The 17,318-nt window shown below is 38.9% G+C and overlaps 1 protein-coding gene across 1 annotated transcript in view; it reads right to left on the bottom strand.

Annotated features, from left to right (window-relative positions):
* LOC131560789 (von Willebrand factor D and EGF domain-containing protein-like) overlaps nt 1-17,318 on the bottom strand; it is a 172,950-nt gene that overhangs the window by 52,954 nt on the left and 102,678 nt on the right. Inside the window, exons 14-18 of the mRNA XM_058809741.1 lie at nt 13,907-14,011; nt 11,098-11,212; nt 7,442-7,692; nt 5,998-6,217; nt 1,280-1,417 (exon numbers count right to left, since the gene is read on the bottom strand). Coding sequence (XP_058665724.1) covers nt 1,280-1,417; nt 5,998-6,217; nt 7,442-7,692; nt 11,098-11,212; nt 13,907-14,011 — 829 coding nt within the window. The remainder of the gene's footprint in view (nt 1-1,279; nt 1,418-5,997; nt 6,218-7,441; nt 7,693-11,097; nt 11,213-13,906; nt 14,012-17,318) is intronic.

Consider the following 17,318-nt stretch of genomic DNA (forward strand, 5'->3'; position numbering starts at 1 on the left):
CAATACAATGAGCTGTTTCTCACTTTAGAAGCTACAGAACAACTTCAATCCTCCTTCTCTTTATACTCACTTAAGCAAGGAAGGTAAGAGCAGGAATGTTAAGTTTCTGAATCAGAGCTAAAAATAATGATTTCTATCCTATCCTAGGTGAACAAATAAGCCCTCAGGTTTATTCCTTCTAATAAACTTTCATTTCAGAAACAGTTTTTTTTCCTGTAATTAAAAAATGCAAAATAAGAAATGTTATCTTTTTCAAAAGCACATTGTTTGGTATATCCTTCCTTTGTGGGTCAAGTTAAAATATGCATTTGTGAAAGAGATGCAAGATCACTTTGAAACAACCAATGTGGCCAAAAGATACATCACATAAAACTTTATATACAGGTGTTCGGCAATGTGATTGAAGGAATATTTGGTAAATCTGGCAAAAGCAGTGCTGCTGGTGCCGGGGTCCTGCAGCTACCAGTCAGTCTGTTTACAATGGATATTTTTTTCCTTTCTGTAGTCAATATGAAGAAATGTACATGGCTGCACAGGAAATATCTGCATCTTCCACTTGGATTTCTTTGGAAATACCAAGAAACAAGTAAAAAAGTCTTCAAGTGTTAATTTATCTCCTTCTGGTTAAAAAATGAAAAATTCTTTTGGAGAAGACTTTTGTCCAGAGTGTGTGTGAGTCACATCAAGTGCACTGGGAAGGTCTCAGAGTACAAAGTCACCTTTGTAGCCTCCCCAATGAAGAGTCTGTTGCTCTAAAAGCAAATATTGAGCAGATCTAAAACTGTTCATGGCCCTTTACTTCCCTAGCTGGGATCTGAGGAATGACTTCATGCCAAGCATTCCCTGGGCCGTGTCCTCTAATGAAAGCACACCTTGGAAAGAGAGGTGAAAGGATGGAATAGTTGGGCACATTGACCCTTCTCTTACTCTCCTAGCAGCTGTCACCCACAGCAAAATCAGCCCTGGAGGTGCTCACCAAATGCTCACTCATGGATCTGTATTTAGGAGTGACATAGTGGGGAAGGTGCAGAGTGTCCTTGGTAAATTATCTATCTGTAAAGTGCTCTTTTGTAGGCTGTGGTGCTCCTTCTCCACCAGAATGAAAAATAGCAGAGTCATTTGCAAATACCCACATTAATATAACATGACAATAGTCTGATTTGTACATTTAAGGGTCTGTACTTGAAATGAGTGGCAAAATACTCAATTAGGGATAATAGTAGTAGAACTGAACCCATTCTCCCCCAATCTCTTAAAATAAATAATGTAAAACACTTACATTTGCAAGTTTTACCATCTCCCTCCATCCCAGTGGGGCAATTTCCACATGCATAAGATCCAAAGGTATTCATACAAGACACTCCAGGAAAACAAAGTCCCTCTTCACATTCATTCTTGTCTTCCTGACAAGTGAGCCCTGTGGCAAAGCAAAGGGGAAGTTAATAATCAGGAAAGGCTCCCTGTTCATAGTTCAGCTCGAATGTTGAAGCAGACAAAGGCTCACTTCTCAGCTGCAAACTCATTACAGGGTATGTCACTCATGTTCCAGGCAAATTCCCCACTGTCTCACTTAAACCTGCTTTTATCACACTGTTTATTGCTGTCATTATTGGCACCAGAAGCGCTGAATTTGAGACTACTGCTCATGGAAAGCTGTGCATGTTAAATAAAAATGCACATAAATGAAATTAATGTTGCCCCTGCATGCCATGTCTTTGCTGCTGTTTCTGTTGTCTTGTTAATGTGAGATCTTTGTCATGTCCTGAAGAACCCCATGAATTTCACCATTTTGGCTTTAGGATATGAGGAGCTATGCACTGACCTCTCTTGTACTTTCTGTTTCTGTGTGAACCTCACATAACTGTGAACTGGCCTGATAGAGTCTGGTTGGAGGTAAACATTACAAAATGATCGAAGTTTTAAAAAAAACTCAAATTTTTCAATTTAAAATCAAAATTTGAAGGAACATTCTGAAAATATCACTGAGCCACAGTGCTGGTATTCAGAGGACAGGTTGCCACAGGATCTGAATCCAAAACAATATCTCTCGACTATTGCTGATTTTAGAAACAAGGTTTTAAAAATCCCTTAAAGAAACTGGTTTTCAAATTCACAACTTGGAGTGATTTAATGAATCAAATTAAGGGAGGGTGACCCAAAAGATAAAATCACTATCTGAACAGCAATGGAGCGGAATCATCAAATATAATGTTGTTTAAAGCTTCTCCAGGTGCTGCTCTTTCTGGATTTGGGCAAACTTGCTTGGCTACTGCTGGTCACAGGATGTACAGCCCTGGGGACAGCCACAAACCAGCCCTGTCCACTTTTATTAATTTATTATTATTTTATTCCCTGCAGGAATAAACAAGGAGATTGGAGAATCCAGGGACGTGCCTCAACACACAGCACCAGGTACAGAAATGTTTGATCCACATCAGATGTCCAGCTTTATTGGGACAAAAGGTCTCAGGATAAAAGAATCTTCTTTTTTTTCCTTCAAAAGAGAAATTTGTCACAGAGGAATGAATTGCAGGATGATAAAAACAGAGGATTATTATTCACCTCCTACAACATAATCTCTCATTGCTTCAGCATTGCAGACATCTTCCACTAGTCCTTTCATGTTAAAATAGTATCTCAGTGTAGAAAAACTCAAATTTAAGTCTCTTTATAGTTTGAGATGCCTAAAAAGACAGTGAGATCACCTTCCCATGCCTGCTTCTTCTTGAGGAAAAAAAGAGCAGCAGCAAGAAAGCTGAATCCCTTTCCCTGTGCCATCTCAAGTTCATTTATTATGGTTTTCATGCTTGCTTCATTTATTGAAACTGGACATCACACAGTGTTGCAGGAGTAGGCTTACCTTTTTCCTTCCCTTGTTAAATTTTGACTGACTGCTTATATTTCATTATATTTCAATTATCACATTCCTGACATCAGGCTGCTTTTCTTTGATGCTGATTTCTGGTGATGCATTGGGAAATTATTAAACATCACATGGAAAATATTGAATGAGTAGCCCTCTGATTAGATTAGTAATTACTTTCTTTTTCTGAGTATCATACAAAGACTAAACCTGCTACCACCAACAATGAGAGGAGGATCAAAGTCCCCAGTTTCAGTAACAACTGTCACTTCTCCCTTGGTCCCTCTCATATTTCTCTTCTCACCTTTAAATACCCTTTTTTCACTGCAAAGGGCTGTCTTTCATATCCCAAAGACAAGGGCATTACAGAAATCAAAGGAACACCACAAGTAACAAGATAAAATTAAGCCCCTTGGCTGATTTTTGTGATGTAAAGGTGAAACTATGCAAGCACTGCTTTTCACACAGGGATTTTAAACAGTGTCTGACCAATTTGGGCATAATGACAAACCTGATGAATCCAAGGAGAAATGTTTGCAAAGACTGAAATTTGGCTGCATGATGCTGAAGAAGCAGCAGAAATGGACATGAAGCTGCATCAAGAAGTGTCAATTATTCTGTTTACAGGACCTCCTGTGTGCTGTAGCACAGGGGAGTCTCAACTGTCTTGGCACTGCTACAGTACAAATAAAAATAATAGGAATAGAAGTTCATCAAGTTGCAAGGCTGAACCATCTGTGTGTGTGCCAGCTATATTTCTCCATCCCTGCATGGGAAGTTCTTTGAGAAAATAAAGTCCTTTCATGCCTCGATAGGAGCTGACCACCTATAGATGCAAAGAAAGATTTTTTGACTGTGTTCACATTAAGCTGACTCTAAGGGAACAGAAAAATCCCATTTAGGGTCTCTATGGTTATTAGAAACCAGTAACAAATCCTGGGAGTTTCTTCAGTTCCCTGAAATATAAAATGAAATTATGGTTCCATCTTGCTGCCCATCCAACCCCCAGCTTTGAACTAATCACTGCTATATGGGGAAAGAAATAATGATTTTGTGATTGGGATAGTTATCAAGCATGAGTCCTCAGGTGGGAGATGTTCTTGCTTTCTGTGGCCAAAAGAATAAACAACAGGGAGCTTTGTTATGTTGTTGACAATGCAGATGAAAAATGAATGAGCTTTGAACACTCAGAAATTCAGTAATAACTCTGGATCAGCCTTCTCTCAGATTTCCTACTGGCTTTTCTCCCTGCCTTGTTGCCATTCTTACATTTTACCCTCACACTGACGCAGCTGAGCTGCTGCTTCCCTTGCAGGGCTGTTGGGGAAGCTCTCACAAGTTCCCTTCTTGTTTCTACTGCCTGTTTGCTGTCATTTCTAGAGGTTTGATGGGGAAGTGGTGCTGTCACTTGAGCTGCACAGCACTGCCTTCTCATTAGATTATTGATGGTTTTCTGGGGAATTGAGGCATAAACACAGCATCAAGAATGAGCTTTTATTGTTGTCACCGAACCTGCCCTGAAGTAAAATCATCTGCTTCCCAGCTGGCTTGCAGCTCCACTTGTTTATAATTTTTCACCTGCTATTAAAACTTTGAGATGTATTCCTTTTTCACTCAATCATATCTAATTTTATTTGCTTTAGTTGCTTGTGTTTTGGCATTTTGGAAGAACAGCAAAACCCTTGCACTGTTATTTAACTTGCAAGATCTAAAGGTGCAGGAAAACCTGGTTTTTCTCTGCCATCAAGGTTCTGTGTGCCCTTGTCTCTCCAGTCAGCAGGTCCACTGAAGTTATTAACTCATGGAATTATATTTATTTTTATTCATTTAATCAAATTCCTTACAGGCAATCAAAACTTTTTCTCATTGTATAGCTCCATAAATTACACCATAAAAATTCCCAATTTTTCCTGTGCTCATAGAAATGTTCTTTCCAGGGGATCACGGACATTCTGCATGTGTTTGGTTGGCTTAGAGATTTTTATATTTTGATCAAACTTCTATGTTAGAGCTTTATTCTCCCTCCTTAGGCTTGTGCTCTTGCCTCAGTGGAGTCTCTGGTGGTGTAAAGACTTTGGCCATTAGGTAGCATTACCTGGAGTCAACACAGATTAGGTGTCACACACCTTTTAGGCCGTTTTTATGGACTTCTGAAGCATTTTTGTTTTTTATTTCTGCTGGAATTTTATAGAAATGAAATCTGGGCTTGCAGTTCCACATGACCAAAGCAATAAAGCTGCTGACAGGCAGGAAGGGTACTTTGCCCACTGACTAAAATCTGTTCACTGCTTTTGTTTAAAAATGAGTGTTTTTCTGTATATATGCACAATAAACAGTAATAATTATGTGCTTTTGATGTTACTTCTACTTTAAATTTTTCAAGCCTCTAACACTGGCAGCAGCCAACCTTATGGGTCTTGAGAATGTGAACAGAGCAGGAGGTTAAGTGACCATTTTTCTTCCCTTAATTTCATAAAATCACATTTTGGCCAGCTGTTCTAGTTTTGGCCTGGATATAATTTTGAAACCAGAGCACCAGCCTTGAAGAGTTTCAGGGGTTAGATTTTGTTTCATCATCATGTCTGACAACTCACTGGGCTTGTGATTTTCTCACTGTGCTTAAATTTAACAAAGCTTCAAGCAGGACTAAAGGACAATTTATTTTTCCATGTTTTCCATATCTTCTTCTTCTTCCTAATTTAATTCTAGTTTTTTCCTCAGCTTAATTAAGTGAAATCCTGTCAAGTGCAAAAAAGGCCCCGGATCTTTGCCTTTTCTCTCTTTCACTCAGCCTTCTCTTTGCTCCATGAGATCATTGATCCATGAGATCTCCTTCCATCCATGAGATCATGAATGGACAAACCCATGGGAAATGAGCAGGAAGCAACAGAGATCTGGGAGGTTCACATCCTCCTTGAGTGATCATTTCAGGACAACAGAGCTTTAGGTCATTTTTCCTCATTATTAGATAGAGAAATATCATCTTTCTATGTCTACAGCTAAGCCATGGCAGCAGAGGAGCAGGATTTTGTTTTCAGCCCATTTGGCAGATGTTGTGGTCATGCTACACTCAAAGAATCCTGCAGCTCAGTACACCTGTGGTTAAAGCAGAGATGCAAACAGAGAGGTGTTACCTCCCAAACCAGGGGGGCATTGACAAAAGTAGCTCCCCACGCTGCCCACGCAGGTCCCACTGCCACAGGGGTTTGATTTGCAGTCCCTGGTGTCCTCCTGGCAGAATTCTCCATCAAATCCATTTGGGCACAAGCACAGGTATTCACCAAGGCCTGGAGGGTATTTGATATTGGTGACACACGTGCCACCGTTGAGGCAGCTGCAGGGCTTCACTCCAACCTGGAAAAGGCAAGAGGGGATTCTGGTAAGGTTCCTCTGGATAACCACAGCTGGGATGGGGATTGTTCCCTTTAGGAAGGGAGAGATTTGCACTGCAAACATGTTATCCACTATTATGGAAACTTATTTCTAACCAATTTCCTTTGTCTAGATGGATGGTCTTATACTCACTGTACTTGTTTATTTGACTGAGAGCTCGACTTCAAAGAGATTTCTTTTTCATCATTTAGGGGCACATTCTGACTTCTTATAAGGAAAAAACCCCAATCTTGTTTGCTGTAACAGCAGATTTCACATCGTATCTGAGGGCGGAATTTGTTCCTTATTCTTCAAAGAAGAAAGGAAAAATCTTTTCTCTTTGCCTGCCTGCCCACCTTCCTCCTTCACATTACAAATGACTCCCAGGCACCAACATGACTGTGGCATTCCTTATCTGGTGTCTCCCTTCAGGAAAGGGAGATCCATGGTTGTATTTTACGTATTTACAAGAACTGCATTTCTACAGATTCAAAGCTCTGCATTATCTCCCCCAGATAACACAGGTCTAGCTTGAAATATTTCCATTAAAGCCATATCTAGGCTCCAGTTTCCCTTCTGCTGTGTGGGCTTAGCAGATTGGTATTTTGTGGTTTGAATGAGTAAAAATAGGAATCTCTGGGAATAAAAACCTTTTCTTCACAAAACTGTTCTTATGTCAAGAGTCTGTGTCCTGCTTTATTAGCTTATCTGATCAGAGGATTAATGTTAGCCCATACAATAAAGACGAAGCCATGCACAAGCTCTGCCAAGAAACTTAAGAGTGTGGAGTAAAGACATAAGAGCAAGACATCTCTAAAAATATCATTGAGAATGTGTTATAATCTCCCTTTTATAGCTAAAGCCTGGTCTTTTATGTTATATGCTTTTTTTTTGTGCAATCCAGATGCAAAATGTGAATTTTAAAGCAGATTAATGAACCATTAAAAGGCTCTGCAAGAATGTTCTTTCAAACAGCAATCAATAGCACTCTCTCTTGTTCCCTGTGTATATAGTTTCTATGTTCTCAGAGATATTTATTCCATTAACTGATCATTATTGCTGCGCTGGATATTATACACTTATGAGGAAATAGCTGAAGCCTTGTTTTTCGAGGCAGTAACAAATTATTAGCTTTGATGACAATTGCACAATTGCACTGACACGACAAACAGGTTTGTTTTGCTTTTAAAGTGCTCTTTCCCTTACCTCAATGGAGTACCTGCTCTGTGCATTGCACTCATCTGACACAGCGAATTCAAAGGTCTGCATTTCTTCTGAATCCACTTTCCAGAGGAGCAGGCCAGCAGGGGAGAGCCTGGCATCCCGTGGCCCAGCCTCCAAGATGAATAGCACAGCTGACCCTTCTGGATCCACCGCTATTAGCTGGTAAACAAAATTCTCACCAATAAATGTCAGCAGCTGGCTGGAGGGGGCCTGGAACACAGGAGGCAGGTTGTCTAAACAGCAAAAATGAAACCATGATTACATAAACTCCACGTTCTCCCACGTAAAGGCTCTCAGTGTGGGTCTTTGAAGGAATGCTCTCAAAGAAAACATGCAGATCATACCCAGAGGCTGATGGAGGAAGAGATTTGTGTGTTAGAGGCAGCAAATAGCTTTACCAAAAGAACACCATTTTCTTCCTCACCTTGTTTTTTTTGTGCCCTGCGCTGAATTTTTGTCCCATCCTGAACTTGGATTAATTTTGATGTGCTATCTGATTCTTGAGAATAAATAATACATGATTTCTATAACTTCCCCCTAGTCCCAGTTCTTCTTAAAACTAGTATATATAATATATAATATATAATATATAATATATAATATATAATATATAATATATAATATATAATATATAATATATAATATATAATATATAATATATAATATATAATATATAATATATAATATATATTATATATTATATATTATAACATAATATATAATATATAACATATAGTATATAGCATATAGTAGATAATATATTATATATTATATAATATATTTAGTATATTATATATAATATATATTAATATATTTTTATAGTATATAATTTAATAGTATATAATATATTTAGTATTTATATAATATTTAGTATATATAACTAATACATATTATGTTATATATTTAGATATATAATATATAACTAATTATATTATTATATATTATATATAATATATATAAAATATATAATATATAATGATATAATTAGTTATATTTCTTGTACTTACATATTTAATCTGCCTATCATCCATCCATTTAAACATAAATAAAATAAATCTCAAAATGCTGATTGACAAATGAACTGGGCAGGCAACTCAGAAGGGAAAATTAATTGTAAGCCTTGCACTGAGTAGACTCTCTTGTCTTTACCCACGAGGAGTAATTAAGGAAGCAGTTTGAGTGAATTCAGTTGGGAATAAAGGTCTTTTCAGTGCCAGAGTCTGTCCATCCCCAGTGACAGTGGTGTGTATCATGTCACCATTGGCACTGTTAGTTCCAGGCTTGCTGTTTACATTCAGTATTTCCTTAATGAAGATAAACCCTCCTAATTTTACGAGGGTATTTAGCAGCAGAAGATAAATGCTACCTCAAGATACTTTCAATATATATAGGTAAGGAGGACAAGGCAGAGAAAATTATTACATTTTATAATTAGAAACCAAGGAAAAGTAAGATCAGATGAGTACCCTGAGGTCCCAGCAGCTCTTTTCAGGGCCAGGAATTTCATCTCCATGTCCTAAGCCTGCTCAGTCTCAAGGCATCTTTCCTCTTTAGCCAGCAGTACAAACTGACAGGTATTGATATTTAAATTAATCTTTCACAGTGTAATTTGACCATATTTATGTTTAAATTAAAGCACATTTCCAATACCCAGGAATAATTTCAAGCCATGCTCTAACATTATGAACTATGTATGTGTTCTCATAAGGACTCCTTGCCCTATGCTCATGGGAAATCATCATTAGGGATTTTTTTGTGGTGCATATAATTTTTATCCAACTTTGCTTTCCATAGCGCAGCTTAGGTGATGCAATTATTTAAATATGTGTCTCCTTTATTGCTGCTGTGTTATGAGAGCTTTCTAAAATGCTTGTCCAGCAGATTGTCCTGGCATAACTGTTGAAAGCTTCCATCTATTCATTTACCTTTTATTTCCCAAACACTAAAGCCTTGGAGCCCATAAAAGTTGTGCCCAAAGTAATCAATGAAATATTGATGCAGGGTATGCATTTATGGATAAACACAAAGGTGTTAGCTGAATGGATGGTGAGTAGAAGTGGTAGGCACAAAATAGCATAAAATCAGATGTTCTGAAAGGAGTCTGTGGAGGAGTGTTTCTAATCCTACAGAGATCTGCTTGCCATCCAGTAAATATATATTCACTCTCCCTATTATTGCAGAACTTTTAAAGAAGTTTTCATACTTTTGAAAAAAGGTCTGACAAACCCTTTCTTATAAATATTTTTAAATTTTTACATAATTTAAAAGTGAACCATGATGTGTGTCAGAATTCCCAAATCACTTCTAGTTTTATAAATTTCAAAACAAATTCAGTTTTTAATTTTTAAGCCATTTCCTGAATTTGAAAATCAAGCTGTCTTGGTATTAGTAATGAGTCTGTCTGTAACACCCAGGATCAGCTCATCCCTGGGGATGCTGCTGCTCTGGCCAGCAGAATATAAGCTCAGGTTGGATGTGGCTCTGAACAACCTGGTCTGGTGGAAGGTTTCCCTACCCAGGCAGGGGGTGGGACAAGATGATCTTTGAGGTCCATTTCAAACCTTTCAAAACTTTCTATTATTATATGACAGAAAGGAGGCAAGGTTTGTGAGTCACAGGTAATATCCCTCATTGGATTAAATATTTTTCTGGGGAAAAACACACAGCTTTCAAGTGTAGTCTCTCTTTCAGATCTAAATCACCCTTAGGCATTTTAACTGCTCATCCAAATGGATTTTTAGTTGGCCACCTTTTGGGATGTAATAAAACCCCAAACAACTGAAGCAGGCTGGTTCTGTGACTCACACACCTTTCTGTAATGTGTTTGGGTTTACAAAGCCTAAAAAGCAGAGAAACCCCTTCTGGAAGCACCACATGGATTTACACAGAAGCAGTAATATGATCTTTTATATTGACCAGATGCAAACGTGTAAGGGAGGGGAAGGGCTGTGAGGATAATGCTGTAAAGAGGATTGCCTGTAAAGAGTGGGGTGAGCAGTGGTTGTTGTTTACACTGGGCAGGTAGCCATAAAAAACTATGATTTAGTCTCCATCCTTCAGGAGATGCTTCAAAAGGCAGCCTCCCGCTGACCCCTGCCTCCAGGGGCTGCAGAATGAGGGCTCTGCGGCCGTGCAGGTAATGAGTGCCTGGTCCCTATCACTTGGACTCCCTGCCAAGCCAAGCTCTGCTATGAGCCATTTCATAGCATTTGGCTCAGCAAAAGGAAGCAATTCTTGCAGACACCAAAAATACATGCTAGTGTTTTAAAAACAGTATTTTCCCCAAATTGCCTCCTTAAAGATTTGTACCTGCGAGATGCTGACAGAGATATTTAGGGTTCATCACATTTAGCTGACAGACTTGGGCACTGCATGGGCCACAGGCATACCAAATTCTAATTTTAAGGCATTTTTTTCATTTATTGATCTGAGATTTATCAGGTTTCAGACAGAACAAGCTGCATAGTGCATGCAGTGGAGTCTGCATTTCTGATGCACCCAATTATTCCCACTAGAAACAGTCCATGTGCACTCCCAGGATAGATTCAGCTAAATGGAGGAATGATATATTTAATAAAACGAGTCATAAATTCCCGGATAAGTGCTTCTAAATTCTAGAAAAGAAACCCCTGTCTTACTTGCATTAACAGACCAGGTGAACTTAGAAATGTCAGGTTCACAGAGAAGACAAGGGCTTGTAGGGCTTGACTCTCCTTCACCATAGCAAAGTCCATCTATATTGCATGCATTTTCCTGCCAAAAAAAAGAAAAGGAAATAAAAATGGGTGGGGAATGAAGGCAATGAAAAAAAGGAATAAGAAAGATAAGAAATTGGCAATTATCAATTTCTGGATATAAGCAGAAATTCACTTGTCTCTTGAAACACGGAAACAGCAGCAATTTAAATGTTGGTGCTTTCTGCTTACAGCAAGGAAATTGTGGAAGTTTTCCAGTCCCAGCTTGGGATCCTTGTAGCTTTGAATATTTTAGCTTAGGCAAAGGGGTGTTGCTTTTTGATGGATGATGGATGCAACAGAATGTGACTTTTCCCATTTGCACACTCATGTGGTGCATGTGGTCACAATTCCCAGCTGTGGCTGTTCGTATGGGGAGTATCAGGCGTCCATGAAAGGTGAGCTCCACAAGACTCCCAAAATCTGAGACTAGACTATTTCCATTTGAAACATTGGAATCCTGCTCTTCATAAACATTTGAAAAAGCAAATTCTGCTATAGGAAATTCTGGTATAAAAGCAGAATAAAGAAGTGCATGAGACTTCGGGCTCCCATGAGGGAGCTGCAGAGGAGAGCTGAGCACATCCCTGGTGCCTTGGTGGGGCAGAACATCCCCAAAGCCATCTGTGAGGGGATGCTCTGTGGGCACCGCAGCCTTTGGGCTGACCTGCTCCTCTCCCACTGTGGATCCCACATGGATTGAAGGCATTTGGATATCTCTAAAAAGGGAACACAGGGACATAATTAGAGGTGGAGTTAAAGACCTATCCCATGGGAAGGTCCTATGGAGGAGTCAGGCCTTGCAGCCTGTGCTGGGCAGGTGGGACTTTATCTGGCCATGCAGATTCCCAGAAAAACATGGAATAATCCTGGGAACAAGGGGGATGTCCTTGCCACAGTGGGACAGCAGGACAGACAAACTACCAAACACATTTTCCCTTTCCTTCCTTTGTTTTCTTTGTTTTTCTGAGACTGATATGTGTCCTGTTACTGGCCCCGTGTTTTCTGTCTATTGCTTTACTGGTGTCCCAAACTACTTTTGCAAACTGCATTAGTCAGTAATACCACTTTAGGCTAATGGGTCAGGTAGAGAAACAAAAAGCATTCTCATAATGGCCACAACATGATAGAACATGACAGATCTCCAGCACTAAACCCTGGATGTTAATTAGATTTTATTACATTGTTGTTTTCAAGGGCTTGATGCTATGATTAAAAAAAAATAAAAAATTTTTTTCTGATGTGATACAGTGTGGTGGTACAGAATGGGCTCCATAAAAGAACACAGAATGTGAAATGGGCTGATATAAAATGTCCCCTAATTGAAACACCTTTTCTGAAAGCAATTTAGGTGTTGCAGAGTAATGCAGAAGGGGTATAATTAGACTGTGGTCTGATGCAATTGGAAGCCTAGCTCAAATATTCTCTTGAAGCATCTTAGAATAGAAATTACTATAATCCCTAGAGAACACCATATTGAGAGACCACATCCATTTCTGAGTTTCAAAACTATAAGAAAGCCTTTGACAAAAAGCCCTCACCTTAGCTTTAAGTGAAATTATTCTAACACAATTATTTTAATCTAAAACTAAAGTGGTTTTACCCTCAGTTGGGCTATGCTGGGTTTCCCTGCCCTTTTCTCTCTGAGGGCAGTGACAGAGGGACTTTGAGACATCCAGTCAAACTACCACATAGGCCTATAAAGTTACTATAAAGTAACTTCTATTCACTCACTCACTTGGAAAAAAAGTGAACTTGTAAAAAATTTTGGTAACTGGTGTGTGCTTGCAATCAGTGCAGGTTTTAAAGCTGTATTTTCTCATTAGCATTAATGAGAACAGTGAGGCAAATGAGTTAAGATGTACCTGATTAATCTTCATTTTATAAAAAAAGAAGACTGCTGGCCTCCTATTAATTCATACTTGCCTCAGGGTAGGAAAGCAGAATCAGCACATTCAAATATCCCACCTAATACCCTCCAAAATTTTTTGAAGCCCCTGTGCAAACCAGATAATTTGCTTAATGCAGGCCTCTGGAAAAAAGAGAAGATCTTTTTAAGGGATGCTACACCAATAATTCCACAGGAAAACTGAGGATTATAGTGCTCTGCAGGCAATTTTTAATATGTTGGCAGTTTAAAACATAGCTGTAGACTTTTGGTTACGGTTTTGAAACTGTCAGAATACTCAATGTTTGTACTTAGCAGTGTTTAATGCAAGCAGGAATGGTTGATGCTCTCTCAAGGGTGTTCTCACATGACAAAAACTGTATAACATGCTTCTTTGTGCGCCTCTTGCTAAGGCAGAAAATGGGAATAGAAATGATATACCCTCACCAAACAGGCTGGGAGAGGGAAAATAGCAGAGACACTTCAGAAGTGAAGCTAAGCCTCTCAGGGCAGGCTCCTCACTCTTATTTACTCCCACTAACAGCTGCAAAGGATAAATATTGGCAGCCATGAGCTTTCCTGAGGTGTTTGTGTGAGGAAGGTCCATCATAAAGCATGCTCTATCAGGTGTAAATATGAAAAGGGAATAAAATATCGCAGCATGAGGCTGTGAAAGAGAAAAGCAGAGTGTGGGGCTGTGCAGCTGATCTGTGAAATAGGTTTTCCCCTTCCAGAGCAGTTGTTACACCCAGCCCATCAGAGGGAGGGAGAGGGCTAAGGGAGAGATGAAGGATCCACGTGAAACCTTGATGATCTTTAAATTACCTTTAATTTGCAGAGTGCGGTGGGGTGGAATTGGCAGAGCTGGCAGAGCGCGTCGTACAGGGTCAGCACCCGCGAGTTACTGTACTGCACGCCATCATTAGTGACCTGAGCGAGACAAAAATCATCCTCAGAACTCATCATGCTCCATATGGAGACTGTCTGCTCGTTGTGGAGCCATAGCACTGCCCCTTTGAGCTGGATGCGTGCCAGCAGGATAAATTAAACCACTTGTGAGCGGCTCTGCGAGCTAACAAATGGCTTAATGCTCCAAACTGGAAATTCTTCATTAATAACCAAAAGATCTTTTGGCTCAGCTGGCATTCAGCTTTCTGATTGCTATTAGGTTTTATCCTGAAGGGTTTTTTTTTTTTTTTTTTTTTCTGATACCCTCATGGAAGCTTTACTCAAACACTACAAGGGGGATTTCAAGGAGTTGTGAAACACAATTAACATTTTTGGCTGGGACTCAGAACCACTTTTCTACTAATAGCAAATCAGTAAGTAAAACCCTTGGCCTGAAAGTGAAAAAAAAAAAAAAAAAAGAATGTGTATTATATAGGTTTATTTGAAATGAGAATGAGAACCTTTTTTTTTACTAATAGCAAATCAGTAAGTAAAATCCTTGGCCTGAAAAAAAGAAGAATGTGCATTATGTAGGTTTGCTTGAAATTAACCTTATAAAAGATGGAAGGGATGGCAATGAGAGAGAGAAACAGTCTCATTTCTGTAGGAAGGTACATTAGAGCAGTCACCTGTCCCAGCTCATAATGGATAATTCAGGAAGCCTTAAACATGCCCTTTTTATATAAGAATGCTTGCACAATACAAAACAGTTGAGTACATTTATATTTTAATTTTTCCACAGTAAAAATGAAAAGATACCAGAGAAGTGTGGGTAAGTGGAAAGCTTTTGAGAGTGCTTTGTGAGACGTCTTGAGTGGTGTGAACCTTGAAGAGCACCTCAAAACCCTGGGGGAAAGCCATGCTGTAGACACAGATGAGAACCAGCAGGAAAGCAAAACCTTTTTGTCAAGTATTTTTCAGGTTTTGTCTTCTCACAGCCAAAATAAAGCTGCTGCTTAGCAAATCTAACAGGGCTTGCTTTGGATTCATCAGGTACCCCTGTGTTTTCTTGCTGTTAAAAAAGAATCCCCAGCCCTCCTCCATCTCTCCCAATACCACAAAGCTGAAACATCCTTGGTCCCTTTGCAGATGATTTTCACAAGACTGAGGCCATAAAGTTTTTAATCAATCAATAAACTCTTCCAGTTCACAGAAAGAATACCAAGTTAAATTGAACAAAGATAAACAGAAGTACAGAGATAAAAAAATACATGGTAAGTTTCGTAAAAAGCAGCACTTATCATGAATTGGTTGCAAGTTCATGGAAGAGAATAGAGCAGATTCTCCCACACTGTCTCATGTGGGATGGTTCTACATTTTGAGCTGAGTGTTTTTCTCTGCCACCACAGAAACCACCACAAGGGCAGGAACAGGCAGCATTCATGGATATTCACAATTTCAACTTGTGTAAGTGAAATAACTTCTTTGGACTAATATAAACTGGTTCAAAAATTCATTGATCTAGTAAAATTCATTATTTTAAGGAAAATATTAGACTATTGACATATTAGATTACAGTGTGTTGTACTATAGGTAAAAGTGCTTTTCAAAGAAATAAAGGATTTCTCCTGCAGTTTGAGAAAAAACTGAAACCCCCTGTAGACCTGCTCTTCACTGAAAGACTCTGGCAGCAAGATTTCCATTAAGAATTTATTATTACTAGTGCAATTTAAACTTAATTTAAATTCATTATTTTACTGGTGTGTCCAATGTTGTCTCAATATCGGTGCAGTAATAATGGGTGAAAAAATGGCTAGACAGGGAAAAATATAAAAAGCTGTAAAATTGCACTAATTGTTCTGTCTGGAGTGTTGTGAATGAGATGTAACTCCTATAATTAGATTATTTTTTAATCTGTTTTGGCTTTTTTTCCCTACATTCTATTATAAACATCTATTTTGAGCTCTTTTTAGAATTGGGCTGGTTTATAGCTATTTTAATTGCTTTTTCATTAGTCATCTTAGTGATGTGGAACAAGTACTTTGATGAGAACTGAGTTGAGCAAACCTTTAATTTGTTTGGACCTTAAGAGGCAAAAACCAACTTAGAGCTGGGCCTTGTTTGCTTGGGCATAGGTATCATCTGGAAAGAAGGAGCTGTTTCTGCAGAAATGCAAAGGATGCTCAGAAACTCTGTTGCTTTTTTTCTCAGGTTTTTCACCCATAATGAAATGATCTTGGCTATTGGCATCACTCTACATAGACTTTGTAAGAAAGTCAGAAAGTCTCTGAAAAAAAAATAAATGAAAGGTGTAAAACTATGCTGAGTTCGAATTCAGGTTTTTGCCTCACTGAATTTTTTGTGATTATTTTTTTTCCATTCTAGAGAAATACAGCACCAAGAACTTAATGAAAAGGATGAGAGCTGCTTCCCAAATTAGATAAGTGCCTGCCAAGCTCTTTCACCTCTTCACCCAGGCATCTGCCTGGACAGCTCAAGTCATCTGCTGCCCAAGCATGGGTTTGTATTTTGATATCTCAATTAATTATGCCAAACACTCTGGTGCAGCCACATGTACTTTCTTATCTGCGTTCAGCAGCATGTCATGGGAACAATGGGCAAAATCTGAAACATGACTACAACAAGAGATTAAATGAAAGAGCACTAAGAAAAGCTCCTGCTCCCCCAATGCTGGTAGTGAAAAAAGCTGTAGTGAAATTTTTCTGATTCCTTTGAGATTTCATTTGGGAAGGGGGAAAGATTCTGAAAATATTGAACAGAGACATTTCCAGAAAAATTGTGTTGACTTTTGGTTCTGAAAAATACTTTAGCTGTGTTTTGAAAAGTAGGTACATAGATACATAACCCAGATCATCAATAAGTCTTATGAGCTGCAAAAAGTCTTAAGAGGAATTTTCTGGAACACGAATTTTTGAACACCTGTGGAATTAATTGAAAGTAATTTTTTATCTTGAAAAGCTCCATGATTTTGTTCTTTGTGCTGCCATGTAAGGCCAGCTGCCTTTGAAGCTGAGCACTAGGCTCTGCCTTCCCAATTTGCTCATCTAAAGATCCACAAGAGCTCCAGACTCACGTGCAGACTGAGATGATTTAATTGAGTTTTTGCTGCATAGCCGTCAGCCTGGTTCCTCTGCAGGGTTTGAAGGAGATGGAAAGGGCAGAAAGCTTGCAGGTGCAGGGCTTTTCTGGAGCTTTAGTGCATGGAAAGAGTTTTTGTAGCTGTTTTTGAGAGGAAAGGATGAGAAAAATTGTACAGACCTCCTCAGGGCTGAAAGGAAGCTCTTGAACACAATCAGAATTGTAATAGACCTGTGCTGTGAGGACGATG

The sequence above is a fragment of the Ammospiza caudacuta genome, chromosome 8 (assembly GCF_027887145.1).
Source record: "Ammospiza caudacuta isolate bAmmCau1 chromosome 8, bAmmCau1.pri, whole genome shotgun sequence".
Classification (NCBI taxonomy): domain Eukaryota; kingdom Metazoa; phylum Chordata; class Aves; order Passeriformes; family Passerellidae; genus Ammospiza; species Ammospiza caudacuta.